A 13,888-nucleotide genomic window follows, 5' to 3' on the forward strand; every position below is an offset into this window, starting at 1 on the left:
TCACTGTTCGGATGCTCCTGTTCCTGTTCCTGTCCACGATTATGGAGCAGCGCCCAATGGCCTTTCAAAAATGTAGGTGTGATATTCAACTTGCCCTCTGCTTATTCGTCCTTATTGCTGCTAGAACCATTTCGAATGTTCTGTATACAGCCGGATTTCTAAAATAATCCTGAAGCCCTGAAGCCGTAAATGAGTTTTGGCAATTTGCAACTTTGCAGCATACAGAATTTATGTCCTATCTTTGCCCATAGAGAATACAGTATGATTCGAGAATACTTGTGTCATGTGGAAGCATTTGAATTTCAATTAGTGGATGATATCAATTATTGATTTGTATTTGCAAACTGTCATAAGTCATGGCCCTGTGACACGTGTAGTTGGATTTGTATCGAGTAAATCATTTTGTAAAAACCGAGCCGGGAAGCTTAACACCTTTCCGTTGTACAGCAAAGTTCTTCTTTAGCGAATTGAAATTATTCAAATAAATATCCCCTTTTTTTTGTTTTGTCTGCTCAGCAAAAAAAAGAGTTCCGCGGCTCTACATTTCTACTAAATACTCAGTCAGTATTTATGTCATCTTATGATTTATATAACCTATGCAATATATTTTTGATACATAAATACGTCGCCCACCTGCGCCAGAGGACGCACACTGCACGGAATACGGAAAGACGGAAAGACAGACATAGCAATATCGACTCAGCTATTGATGCTGCCTTCTGGGTACTATGTTAAGTAGACACATCATAATCCACTCTTCGAGTACCGGTATAAAAATAGGCAAGATTTGATCAACAAATATGTCTAAGAATTCCTTCATAAGAAAAACTATGTTTTTCAAAGAAACGAAATAAACGTCCGCCCAAGAGAACTTTGACTGTAAATGTGTCAACTTTCCAAGGATGCCGATGGACATCCTGATGACTCAAAGAGCTCATTTCATTGCTGCGTCCCGAGGCAGAACAACCATTTTCAATTTCCCAAACATTTTTATCTGGTGGCAGCAGGCAGGCAGCTCTTTCAGGAGAAGATCACATGTCATGTCCGATGCCAGCTTTCCAATGATTACTCCTGCTGAAAGGTAAACTGGCGTGCTCAACTGCATCACACCCCCACAACCTCCACCTCGCTTGTGGGTGGTAGTCGTGGCGCAGCGCAAACATGTTGCACGAGCCCTTACCGCCCGGTTGCACACGCACAATTGCTGGGAATGGCCAAAGAACACACACATTGGGCCCAAGGGCAGCAGCAGCAGCCAGCCAGGGCGCGTGGGCTGTTCGAGGAATGATTTGTACATAGATGCAGAGGATCTGCCATTCCGGATGCTGAATCATCTTGAATGGCTTGCATCGCATTCCCTAGAGACCTTAAGAACAGTGAACCTGAATAGGTTCACAGCTGCATAGATCTGAAGCATGTTACTGATTTTCCCATAAAAAACACTCTACCAAGAGTCCAAAATTAAATATCTAGGGCATCTATAAGGCTGCATGGTTATCATTTTGTGAAAAAAGATTCTTGTTCCAAGGTGTTAATGTTGCCAGATTCACAGAATTGAGGCTTTCAGGATCAGGTCTCGGTGAAAAGGCTCTGCCTACCCTCGGACTGGACTCTCTGTATGCGGTGGACATGTGTGCCGTGTCCTGCGGCAAACTGGCTGTCAATGCGCATATTTCATATAGAAAACAACTTTGGTCCTGCGGCCAACATGTGGCACGCACGGAGACAGGCACACGAGGCCCATCCAATTGTTTGGCTATCCCTGTCCCAGCCTCGCCCTCCCCGCACCTCGCGTTAATTAACCACTGACCACTAGTTGCTGTTCAGGGTCCCGTTTCCCATGTCCGGGGGACACGAGTACGTGCTAATGTAATCCTCGTGCTTTTAATTACAAAATTCCACAAGCCCGAAGCTCTGCTTTTAGGCACCGGCTGCAGCGCCGACCCCAGCCCCAGCCCCAGTGCCAGTCCCAGGATCAGTCACCGGCTCTCGTGTTTCAGGCCCTCATTTAATTCACTTTGCTACAAGTCCCGTAAAATTCACGTTGGCTACTTTTTGGGGTTCGCAAATCCAGCGCCAAGTCGCTTTGCATTCCTTGCCGTGCTGCCGACTTCTACGGAAGTCATTCCCGCAGTCATTGTCCGCCGGCGGAACGCTCGCTCACCTCGCAATCAGTGTTGAATGCCCCAGAGCCTCCCCTCTCACCCTTCCGATTGGCTCAACGGGGATTTTGCATTTAAATTGGCGACAGCTTCGACGCAGGATGAGCCTCTCGCTACTGCGGCGAGATGGAATACACTTAATTATGCTCTTTAATTGCTGGGCCGTCCACTCTGCTGGAGACAACGCGCCTTGGCCCAGAACTTTGACCCTTCCAGGCCTTCGCATAGACCCACAACGAGCGTCCTCCAATGGCTTCGACTGGCTATTGACCAACCGAAAATAATTGAAATTCAAATTCACAATTGCGGACACGTCCTGGCCCGCCTCATTGTTGGAAAAAGTTTGAAAGTCTTCCTTTTATGGTCGTCGCCTTAGTTCAGAGAATTTCATTTGCATTTCGTGTGACTTGAAAGAATATTGATGGGTGGGGAGCTCTTTAAGATACAGTGGGAAATAGTACACTGTTCTGAAAACATCTTTAAGTGGAACATGTCAGTGCCATTCCCGCTTTTTGATGCTTCCGCTCTGCAGGAAACTTTAATTTTGTTATCAGTTTGGACGACCTCTTCCAATTCAAATATATGCTTATATCTTGATCGTTTTCATTTTAAAAATGTACTTTTGAGAGCTGCTTCCGCTGTTGAATCGTGAATGGCGAACCTCATTCCACAAATTCCTGGCCCGGGGCCCATGCAAATTGCTCGACAATGCAAATTGCTCTTTAAACACTCGACTCGCCTGCAAAATTACGCATACGCAGCGGCGTCGGGCCAACGATGGCAGATAAAAACGAAGCTTAATGTGTGCAAAGCACTTGGTAAATACTTGCCAACTGACAAAAGCAACTTCAGCTCCAGCTCCTGCTTCTGCTCGATTATTCAATTTAAAGTTTGACTCGAGATCCGAGAACTTTGGGGAACAGAACTCCCTCCAAAATTCTCCAGCTAATCCAGTCTAATTTGACTGTTTTGATGGGGCTACAACGTGCAGAAAGTTCTACACTTAATTACGAGCTAGAACAATGAACATGACTCATAATTCCGCATATCCACATGTTTTCGAAACACATTTGGAGGAAGTACGGGGGGCACGGTTGCAGCCTCACGGAATTCCCGGGGCAGCCTCATTATCGGAAAATCGCAGAGTTAATTGGATAACCCGAATTTTCAAATTGAATTGCGAGTCCACTGTTGTTGCGTTCCGGCACAGCCATTACGACAATCGCATTACGAAAGAACCATTCATTATGTGATTCATGGATTCGTGGAGGGTATCCGTTTCAAAGCGTTTTACGCAAACATATTCCAATGTCCAGGCTACGGCAATTAAAGACCTCACTTGCCGCATCGAGCCCCGCCACGCCGCCCCTCCAGCCACAGTTCTTCTCGGGGGACTGGCATGTGACAGCAGCAGGCAGCAGCATTGTCGGTTCGTGGTGCAATTTTCGCAAATTAAAAGATATCACTTACAGCAAAATAATTTCCCAAAACCGCAAAAAGTTAGACAGCGGGCAGGCAGGGCAGACATGACACGCCCACTGCCACGCCCACGCGATTTTCGTCCGCTGAAAATGCAGCGGGCAATTTTTTTCCATCTCGTTGACAGCAAATTGAATTAGAAACGCATTGCCACAAACAAAATGAGAAGAGGACTCAAGCGGGGAACGGGACCCATTATAGCGGCGTGGATCGTACCCATGTGCGGTGTCAAAATGTGGTGGAGGGGAGGTGGAGCGAGCATAGATGCCGGATGTGAACAATGACAAACCGCAAAAATTCAATTTAAAGTTTGTATTTCAATGCCGAACGCTGCCGAGGCAGCTCACCCAAAAACCCACTCAAACAACACTGGGAAAAGCTGGGAAAAGTCGAATATGCGTGGCAGGATGGCTGGATGGTCGGGGGTGATGTGGGGTTGGGGTTGGGGTTGGGTATGGGATTTGGTGGAAAACGAAGCCAAGTGCCAAGGGATACGTGAATGTAATTGGAAAATATTGAACTGTGAACAAGTTTCGCATCCAACGGGAAGGAATCCGAATTTATTATGCCACACAGCGAAGTATGGATGCAACAGCAGGAGCAGCAAGCCAGAGAATGCAAAATGCATAGTTTCATCAGATAGTACCCTGGCAATTGATATCACAAGATCGGCAACCCATTGGAGCTATGATAGCTTGTGTGACTGGCAGGCCTCAAGGATGCCGTATATCACTTATTTTTGAGGCATCTCCGACAAAATGTCGCTAACGGGAAGAATCCTTAATTAAGGGAAGAACAAACATAAATTCCATAAGCTGTATCAAAGTCGGTCCTAAACCTTGATTTAGTAGTTTGCTGGAAATGCGGATTTGACAAAGGATTTTTATGTTTATTTTGGGATTTAGCTCGGATCCGGCCGCGAAAACAAGCAAAGTACAAAATCAGGAATCCCCCAGCGACACACAGTGAACGCCCAGCATATGTATATGCATATCTGTGTATGTGATGTGTACCCACAGCGTGGCCACACACATGTGCAATATTTTAGCATTTGTCATAATTACTAAGCGACGCCCGTGGGAGGTCTTGCCGCAGGAGCGTAAACGAAGGCGGAGAGCAGAGCCGAAAACCTAAGGAGAAAACCCATAAAATAAAGGAAAATGTGCGAATTTGAAAATTTCATCTCTTTGACGTTGGCAGCGCGGCCACAAGGCGCCCCTCCCACAGCACCACCCCGCCCAGCAGCGCCCCAACGCGCCCCGCCTTCGGTCGACAATTATTAACGTCTTACAGAACGGCGGCACGGCGGCACATTTATGACTGCACTTTTCACATCCGTTTCCGCATCCGTCTGTCGACACACACACACACACGTACACATACATTTTTTCGGTGGGCGTAGAGCAAGCAGGTCTGGGGCGTGTCCGCTGTTTGCCGCCAACAGAGAAAGCAATTTCACTTTACATTTGTTTTACGGCATTTGTTGCCACACATCTGTGCCCCCTGTGTGCCGACCAAAAGGAGGTGGTGTGGCAGAGGGCTTATGGGAGCCTTGCCAAGCGACAATATGCTCGCCCCGCTCCGTGCCGCTCCTCCTACCCGACTCCTCCAGTGATAAGTATTTATTATTATGCCTCTTAATGGGCAAAATGCTTTGCTTTGTGCTTTTACCCAAATGAGTTTCCCTCATTAGAGCACCACTCCTGCGTCTGATGATATTATTACAAGGCCACGATCAGCCCCTATGCAGCGGTAAGCCATAATTCTACGGAATATTCATAAGCATTCGCCGGGGATTCTGCGGGGATTCGAATCCTAAACGATGGAAATGGAATACCTCTCTACTTGCGCGTATTTTTCCCATCCTTTCTTCATTTTGTAAACTCTTTGGTTAATGTCTCTTGACTTGGCAATGCTAATGCATTAGCTCTTAAACTTTTACAACTTTTATGTTTGACAAACTCAAATTAGCATTGGAGTAAAATGCAGGCGTTCGTATTGTTCAGTTAATGACTTCTGTAAACAGAAAGTGGAGAGGCTGGAGGCATTTGCATTCCACAAAAAGGGGGGTACGGCACCTGTTTTCCTCGCGGAAACTCGAGATGGGCGAATAAAGTTAATGCGGCCCATTAGCTGACGAATCTCTAATTACCCATGGAGAGAGAGGTGTGTATCTGTATCTTCAACTGCTTTGGTTTGCCCAGGAAACGGGCATGCATTTATGGTTCATCGTCTGACGAATAAAACATTTTGTTGCCGCCGATGCAATAAACGGAACGGATTCGTTTCATTTCACTCCGCATCCACGATCCGATTTCGCCAGGTCCCCCCGTAAAACCGGGTTTGTAGTGCGAGGGCGGACCAAGTTGTTGTTGCCTTTCGACAAAGGCATTAGCGCAAGGTCTCGATTTCATCGAGCCCCAGCCTCAGATGTGGGTTATTAAAAACCAATATTCCACCCTGCTCCGCCCCTTTTATAAATAATTCAAGGGAGTTTCCCTTTGACTTTCTGCCGGGACCTCCGACAGCACTCCGATTATTAATTTACAATACGTGGCAATATGCGAAACATTTTGAGATGCATCGCTGAATGAGGTGGCAGTGAGGCTTTAAAAATAAGAAATTAATACGTTGCCCAAGGCAGCTCCGGCGAAGGTCACGGGTCCATTCTGAAGTTTAATAAGGTTGAAGGTGTCCTGTCAGGCAGGGGTGTATGACCTTCATTTCGCTGAATCGTGAAGCAACATATTAAATTCGTAATTTCATTTGGTCTGTTGGGCTGGTCTGTTTGGTTTGAGTTCTCTTTTAAGAATGTTTATGTTTGCAGCCTAGGGTACAGTTGTTCTTTTGTTTATCGGAGAGCGAGAGTTCTCCCATGCACCTTACGAGGAGAGTACCAATGCATTAGTATCAGTGGAAGTGGTCTCTGCCTGAGTCTATGGAAATGCTTGATCAGCATTAAGGGGCTTGTTGCAAGAGACCCTTAGCCTCAGTATGAGTGCGTTTGGGTTCAGTCTGTGTTTTGGGGAAACGCTTAATCAGCAGTTTGGGCAGCTAGCAGATCCGCGCTAGCAGATTGGCTACCACGCAATTGCCATTTCAATCTTTATTTTTGTAACGAAACCCACACACATTGCCGCAGAGGAACACGCTCAATGCGCACTCTTTTCCTTTTGTCCTCTCTGAGCGAGTCGTCTGAGCGAGTGCCCACGCACTATCTATCGCTATGGGACAGACCGTAGTCAATAACACTTCGAAAAGTCTAGTAATGAATTCTTGGACAGCAAAGGACCCGAAATACTCTAATTATTTTCAAGCCCAACACAAATTATGTATTAGCAAGCGCAAAACAAGTGATTTGTCTTTAGATTTAATTAAAAACTCCCTTTTAGAGTACTTCAGAGCATGACTGATACTCAGAGTCCGGGGAAAATTAGATTATAAAGATGTTTGCTGTCGCTTCTTCTTTATACGTACCCGTATCTCGAATAACTTCCATAACAATTTCCCATTCCATCGCTTCGTAATTAAGAAATTATGCTGGAGCTATTTGGTGCCTACAAAAACTTAGCTAAGAAAACTGTTAGCAGAGAGCGATTATCAGGAACAAATTAATAAATCATGAAGGGGTATCCGTATCAAAGAAAAAATGTGGCCCAAGCTTCTGGTGTCTCGAAATTTACAAATACTTGGGGAGAGAAGCCCAGTAAGCCGATGCTAGTGATGGGTCCGTTTCCACATCCCAATTAAAAATTAAAACAATGCTTCGGCCAAGGGTTCGTCACGTTGGGACACAAAGTGACCGTAAGCCCGCATTATTAACAAGTTGTGAGCAAATGGATTTGCTAGAGAGACCCACGATTTCAGAAAGCTCCCTGCCACCCCCACTGGATCTGCAATATAGTCATCCCGGGCCATTCCTGGGGCTCGGGTGTCGTCCGGGACAGCACGTAAACATAATTAGACGCACATTTAAAAGGTCGTTAGGGCGCCACAAACAGCAACCACCCACCCACGCAGCCGAACCCACGCCAAAGACCCATCTCAGAGAGCCCTGTCCAAGGCCGGGTTCCAGTCAAAGTTGACCGAGGCGCCACTCACGCGTATTTGCATCCGTCCAAAGGGGCAGCCTCTGCCTCTGCCTCTGACCCCCGCATACGTGCGTGACTGGAGAAAAGCTGCAGAGGACGTGGCCGGGAGCAGCAAGTGCCCCAAACAGTGGCACCAACATGCAAATACCATTAGCCTGGTAGGGCTCTGGGCCTGTTCTTCGCCTCGGTCCCGGCCCGGGCCCCGGCATTGTGCAAAGGGGCTCTCAAAACGTTGTCAACGACTTGACATTGTTTCAAGAGCGCAGAGTGTGAGACTCTGAGACCGTGAATATCACAAGAAACGAGCGGAAATCTCAAGAGCAATGACAACATTTACACGGCTCCAACAACATGTAGAGCTCCAAGATGCATTCTCCAAGAAAAGTCATTAGATGTCTATGGATGATGGACTCTGTTCTGGCCCAATCATTGTCTTACGACACCTCATGGGGAGGACTCTTACCCTAAGTGGCGCCGCACAAAGGCAACACGTGGCTTCTGGCAAAGTTCCGCCCATCCCTATCCCCATCCCCATCCCCATCCCCATCTCCATCGCTCACATTTTCTAGTGCCGGCGGCAACCACAGCCCCAGGCCACATTGACCCGAGGTTGTTCCCATCTGGAATGCGGAGCCTGCACCTACAATAATGTGGGCTCTTTGCAAGGGATCTGCAATAAAAATGCAGCGTTTACGGCCAGCCAGAGCACAATGTCGTGGACGGTGGACGATGGCCGCCCCATGGCTCCTCCGTGGAGTCTGCTTCATTTGCCACTCGCCAAATGGTGGCGCAACTGCCAGCACACACACTAACACCCGCCCGGGCCAGTTGTGACCTCGGCGAGTGCCCATTAACGCTTTTTTATCTCTTCATAAATTTTAATTTTGCCAAAATACTCGAAAGTACGTGCAGCTTCTGCCACCACCACAACCCCCCGGACAACCAACCCTGGCCGCAACATTCAACTTGAAACGGAGCTCCCATAATTCTTCCTGTCCTGCCCTGCTCCAGCTTTGGCTCTCTCTCCTCCATTTGCTTGGCGATTTCATTTTGGCCAAGAGAAATATGACTTGGTGGCTGCCTTTGCACTTTCTTTCTTCCTCTCTGGCAACATCCTTCCGCCTCCGACGTCGCCTCCGCCTCTGACTTTGGGCCTGACGAGTGGAGAGCTCGTAACCTTATTTCGCCAGCATCCTCGGAGCATCCTCGACGCCATCGGGCTTGTTTATCGTCCTTTGCATCTCATTGAGCCCGTTGCCGCTTATGAACCCGGCCGCCCCCAACATCGCACATCCACCAGCTCCTTGGGGGCCCAGCGAAGGATACCCGGGCCAAAGACGCTGCAGCCTTTTCCGTTTTGCCTGGCTCGGCACTTTTCCGTTTTCTTTGCATATTTGATCTAATTAAAATGAGTTATATGAGACAGGTGGAGAGAGCATGTTAATCCTTGACCTGCTGACTTTGCCGACCTGCGTCCTCGCGTTGCCATGTCTCCATGATGCCAACGGCCCAAGTGGCGCCTCAAGACCAGTGGGAATGGCTGTGAAATATCTCCCGAGTAGTTAAATATCTCAAAATGTTGAAAGAATTCAAACAACTATGATACTCCCTGAGGCGTTATCTCCAGGCGTTATTCGATTTGAACCACTTATGTACCTCTTCTGACATCTGCTCCCTGCTGTTTCTTATCATTGCAGGTATGTTAATGGAGCCCCACTCTCAACAAGTGGATCCCGGGCTGGGGTTCTGCCCGGGCAAGTGGCAAACAATGGCGAAGCGGCTAGTAGCAACCTTATCTAATGAATTTATGTGCGTCCTCGGCATGCAGGACCATAGTGCAAGGTGCCATGTCGTGCAAAGGCCGTAGCTGAAAGTACTTAAGCCCATAAAATATTCAAGCCGTGAACATGTGGGTAAAACTACAAGGAGTATGGTACGGGAGGCGTACAAGAGTCCGGCACGCAAACACCGGAAACGAGACAGGCAATAGTAGGGAAAGGAGGGGCCAGATGGGGTGGACAATTAGACGGACAGTCGACAGAGGAACGGAATCCATGCAGATACTCGGAGACGCAGACAGTCTCACGAGACTGGGCCCCCGGGACACACAGCAGCAGCCAGCACCACTGATTGAAAAGAAAATTACGGGCAAGTAGTTGCCCGGATGGCCTGGATGGCATGGTGGCCGCCAGCTGGTCTCCATAGCGTTGACGGCCACGATGGTGATGAGCGCCATAACTGCCGTGTGGCAGGAGGAAGCGGAAGCGTAACGGCGCCGCCTCTGAGACCGGCCTTGAGCCCCGGAAGTGGTAAGAGCCCAGGAGCCAAAGTGGCCACCCCCCGTCCACGCCATTTGCATTTAAGAGCACACATAGATGTCCCTGCCGCTAGGCATCAGCCTCCTTTCCCAGCATCTGATGATGGCAACTGTTTTTCTGCTCCACGAAGCAGGCTTCTTTTAACGCATCTTGAGGCACAGTGGCTAAAGAGGGTATTTTTTAAGAAAAATACATGAGAATAGAAAAAAAGTTTTGGGAATATTCATACTTGCTTCATTGAGTGTCCTTTGGTCAACGAAAAATAGCCAAAGTCTCTAGATTGCTCCCATTTTGAGTCGCAGAACTAAATCAACTTCAAGTAGCTTTCACATATCCATCTTTGATGATGGCAGAACTATAAAGAAATTGGTTTTCTCTTGTTAAGTATCCAATCAGGCGAACGGGGAAGGATGAATATTCTGCCCATTGTACAGTTGACTCCCGAGATGGCAGTAGCAGCAAGTAGGAGAAAGCGTAAGCGCACGTTGAGGATATTAAGCATGTCCTTAAGCATAAAATGTCAATAAGTGCACCCAATCGATCCTAAGCAGTTTACATTGCGACAAGCCACTGAGTGCCGTGCCATGTCATGCCATGCCATGCCGTCGCCGTTGCCGTTGCCGTTCCTGTCTGCCTCCTCGATTTCTCGCGCGAACAATGCAAAGGACACAGAAAAGCACAATCAGACACACACAGGCATATCTTTATGCATGCATCTCATATTTCCCGATACTCTATGTATGTACATATATACGTACTTGGATAAGCAAATTTCTGCCTGCATTATTGGGAGTCTCTCGATGTCTCCGGCTCTGACTGGCTCCTGGCCATGGGTGGTGCTGCGCGGGGAGCCCGGACACACACAAAGTTGCGTCTACAAAACGCTTTGGCAAAGATACAAAAGTGCAGCATCTGCAGGAATCATCCTTTGTGCAGGAGTGTGCCGCATATTGGATGCCAGGTTGAGAATACAAATTCGAGCAGAAAAGGCTAAAATTTAACTAAATTCAACATAACCTGATTGTACACATTATTATACATCTAGAAGTAATATACAATATATGACTGGTTACTCGTGAAGATCGATAGGATAATACGTTCGTAGCTAAGTACTCAAAAAATTCCTGCCAAAATCCGTATATACAAACTACAACCAAATTCAACATAGGCACACATTAAAAATTTGCCAACAGATCTAGTGACGGGTACTGAAATTCACAAGAAAAATGACGAACCAAAAACACCCAGAAACTGCGACCACAGAATAAAAAAAATTAGAAAAAGCCGACTTTTCCTAAAGTGGAACTTTTCCGACTGCAGGCCGTATTTTCGTAGTCAATGTGAGATATGCCATGTTTCCATTATCTTCTAATTTCACCCAGTTACGCTTTTTATTTAATAAAACTATTTTTCATCTTGTGTATGAAGATCTAAGTGGCACAAATGAAAAAGTTAAAGAAACGCCACACTTGTATATGTAAGTAATATACGTAAATATGTATATAAGTATATAAGTAGTTCTATGAATGAAGAATTTCCTCCGCAAATCAATCCAATTGCTCTTCAACCCATATCAAAATTGGACGCTTGTTCCCAAACTTCGTAGTACGAATTTATGTATTTGGATCCTAAACTAAGGAGTGCCTTGGAGTGACCATTAATCGTGTCAGTTTTGACTTTTTAATCATATCTCCACAAGTTTCACAGTACAAATCAGTCTAGCAGAACTGAAATTCAATCGCACATTTCTAGTTTTTACAGAAACATCTCTTTTCGGGTCTTATCAGTGGAATTCCGTAGCAGCGTTGCTGCACTTGAAGATAACAAAATTATTGGTTTACAGCTTTAATCGTATCAGTTCCGCCGGCATGGATCGTTCGATCACACAGACAGGTACAGAAAGCACAATGAGGGTAGAATCTTCACAGATTTTTCGATGGCCGAGCCTAAAACCAATTTCCGCAGTTCCCAAAGGGTTGCTATACCTACTGATGTGTCTGGTCACAGCGGGCGGCTACACAATGGAGGAGCGGTGCCAGTACTGGGCTGGTCCGGGGTTTATCGGGGACTCCAACGACTGCCAAGCCTGGGGCTACTGCAAGGACAACAAATTGGAGGCTAGTAACCGCTGCAATATCGGCCTGCTGTATGACTTCCGTGACGGGTCTTGCAAGCTCCCGAGCGAGGTCAATTGCCAAAGCACTCTCACGGACGCCTGTGCCATAACGAGGCCGGGAGAATATGCTGCCGACCCCATTGACTGCGCCAGGTATGTAAAGTGCGGCCAGACGGACTCCGATGATGAAGTAGAGAGAATCTGCGGCGACTATCAGCTGTTCAGCAACCAACTGCAGTCCTGTGTGGCGGACACAAACGGTTGTCCGCAAGACTACCCGTGCGCCCATATGCAAGACTCTACTCTCCTGGCGGACCCAAACAGCTGCCGATCCTACCTGAGGTGCAAGAATGGATTGAGCACCAAGTTCAAGTGTTCTTCTCGTCGATATTTCAACCGTCAGACTGGGCAATGCCAGGCCTCACTCCCAGACGAATGTGAGAGCGATGACGAGATCGACACCCCAGCCATTCCGCCGGCCAGAGATGCTGACGTGTGCCCAAGACTCTACGATCAGGCAAAAACAAGTGCCGTCCAGCTCTTGACCGATAGCATGACCTGCCACGGCTACTACAGATGCAGCACCCAGTACGCTTTAGGGGAATGGGCCAGCTGCCCGCCGGGCACCCACTTCCAGTGGTGGCGCCAGCGTTGCGCCTCACCCGAGGAGACCAGCTGTCCATACGATCGCTGCGCAAATCTGGGCTCGCGCTTTGTGGCCATCCTCGACACGGGGTGTCGGGATTACACACTCTGCCAGGACCAGCAGTCGGTGGGCTCGGATACATGTCCCCCCATCCATCCCTACTTCGACGAGACTTTGGGGCAGTGTGGAAAGCACTTCCCGAACTTTAGGGTCTGCTACATAGCTGCCTAAAGTGTTTCCCACTCACAATAAACTTAGCATTTCGACAATTATTTCTCATTAAATTCCCCATTCTCTATAATGGATAGCTATATATGAAGTTCGTTGAGAGCACCACCGCTCTATACCATCTATACCATCTTCTGCTTGGTGCAATCGATATACCAAAATTAATTGTTTCATCATCAATTGTCTGTGGAAAAACAGACGAGTGCTTTCCTCCAAGGCCATAAGCCAGCCCCCCAGAGAAGCAGAAAAAACAGCTTCGCAACGGAGGGTTTTTGGGGGAATGCGAGTGTCGGAGACAAGATTTATGCTCAGCACATTTTTCCAATTTTCCATTCAAAAACTGTTGCCTTGGGGAAGAGGCAAGGCATGGCCATAGCAGCAGCATCTCTGCCTCTCCTCCACATAAAACTCTCTCTGGCTACTGGGTTGGGTGGGGTGACAAAAATATCATAGTTCCATTGAAGCTTCAACTAGTTGCTGGCCAATGGGACCAATCACCGTAAAGGTGAGAGTCGTTCTTTGCCTATATTTTATTCGTTTATTACATTTCTTAGATCCTGAGTGGATTGTCTTCATATCTGTGGCTATATGTCCCTCGCTTTCCTCAGATGTCTGCTGTTTGTACACTTGAATAAGCTTGAAACCTGCTGGGGATCGTCCGTAGGCAAAACTCAAATTAATCAAAGAATAATTCAAATATTCCACACCCATGCCAACGCCAGATATCCAGGTCTAAATTCAAGACCAGACCAAAGAGCAGCAAAACGGTCCTGGAGATGGTGGCAGGCAGGGGGAGCACAAAGCGCGGGGCATTGTACCCCACCGGAGGGAGCACAACAATGCGTCGA

General features: G+C 47.5%; 2 protein-coding genes across 3 annotated transcripts in view; both read left to right on the forward strand.

Moving 5' to 3' along the window:
- Positions 1-13,888, forward strand: part of LOC108152764 (putative dipeptidase CPC735_014430) — an 81,622-nt gene that overhangs the window by 34,917 nt on the left and 32,817 nt on the right. The gene's annotated exons all lie outside the window — the stretch shown is intronic.
- On the forward strand, positions 11,739-13,125 carry LOC108152768 (peritrophin-44). Of its 2 annotated transcripts, none has more exons than XM_017282343.2 (2): positions 11,739-11,943; positions 12,016-13,125. In XM_017282343.2, the coding sequence occupies exons 1-2, from the start codon at positions 11,919-11,921 to the stop codon at positions 13,041-13,043; spliced, it is 1,053 nt and encodes a 350-aa protein (XP_017137832.1). In that variant the 5' UTR covers positions 11,739-11,918; the 3' UTR covers positions 13,044-13,125. The 2 variants fall into 2 exon arrangements, with proteins under 2 accessions (XP_017137832.1, XP_033242762.1); XM_033386871.1 differs by having other exon boundaries at positions 12,025-13,125.

Source organism: Drosophila miranda, chromosome XR (assembly GCF_003369915.1).
Source record: "Drosophila miranda strain MSH22 chromosome XR, D.miranda_PacBio2.1, whole genome shotgun sequence".
NCBI classification, from domain to species: Eukaryota; Metazoa; Arthropoda; class Insecta; order Diptera; family Drosophilidae; genus Drosophila; species Drosophila miranda.

Bases quoted from the DNA above. Each gene is read 5' to 3' on its own strand.
- LOC108152768 (XM_017282343.2), top strand. From the start codon at position 11,919: ATGGATCGTTCGATCACACAGACAG. The intron at 11,944-12,015 runs GTACAGAAAGCA...CAATTTCCGCAG, and splicing joins TCGTTCGATCACACAGACAG to TTCCCAAAGGGTTGCTATAC.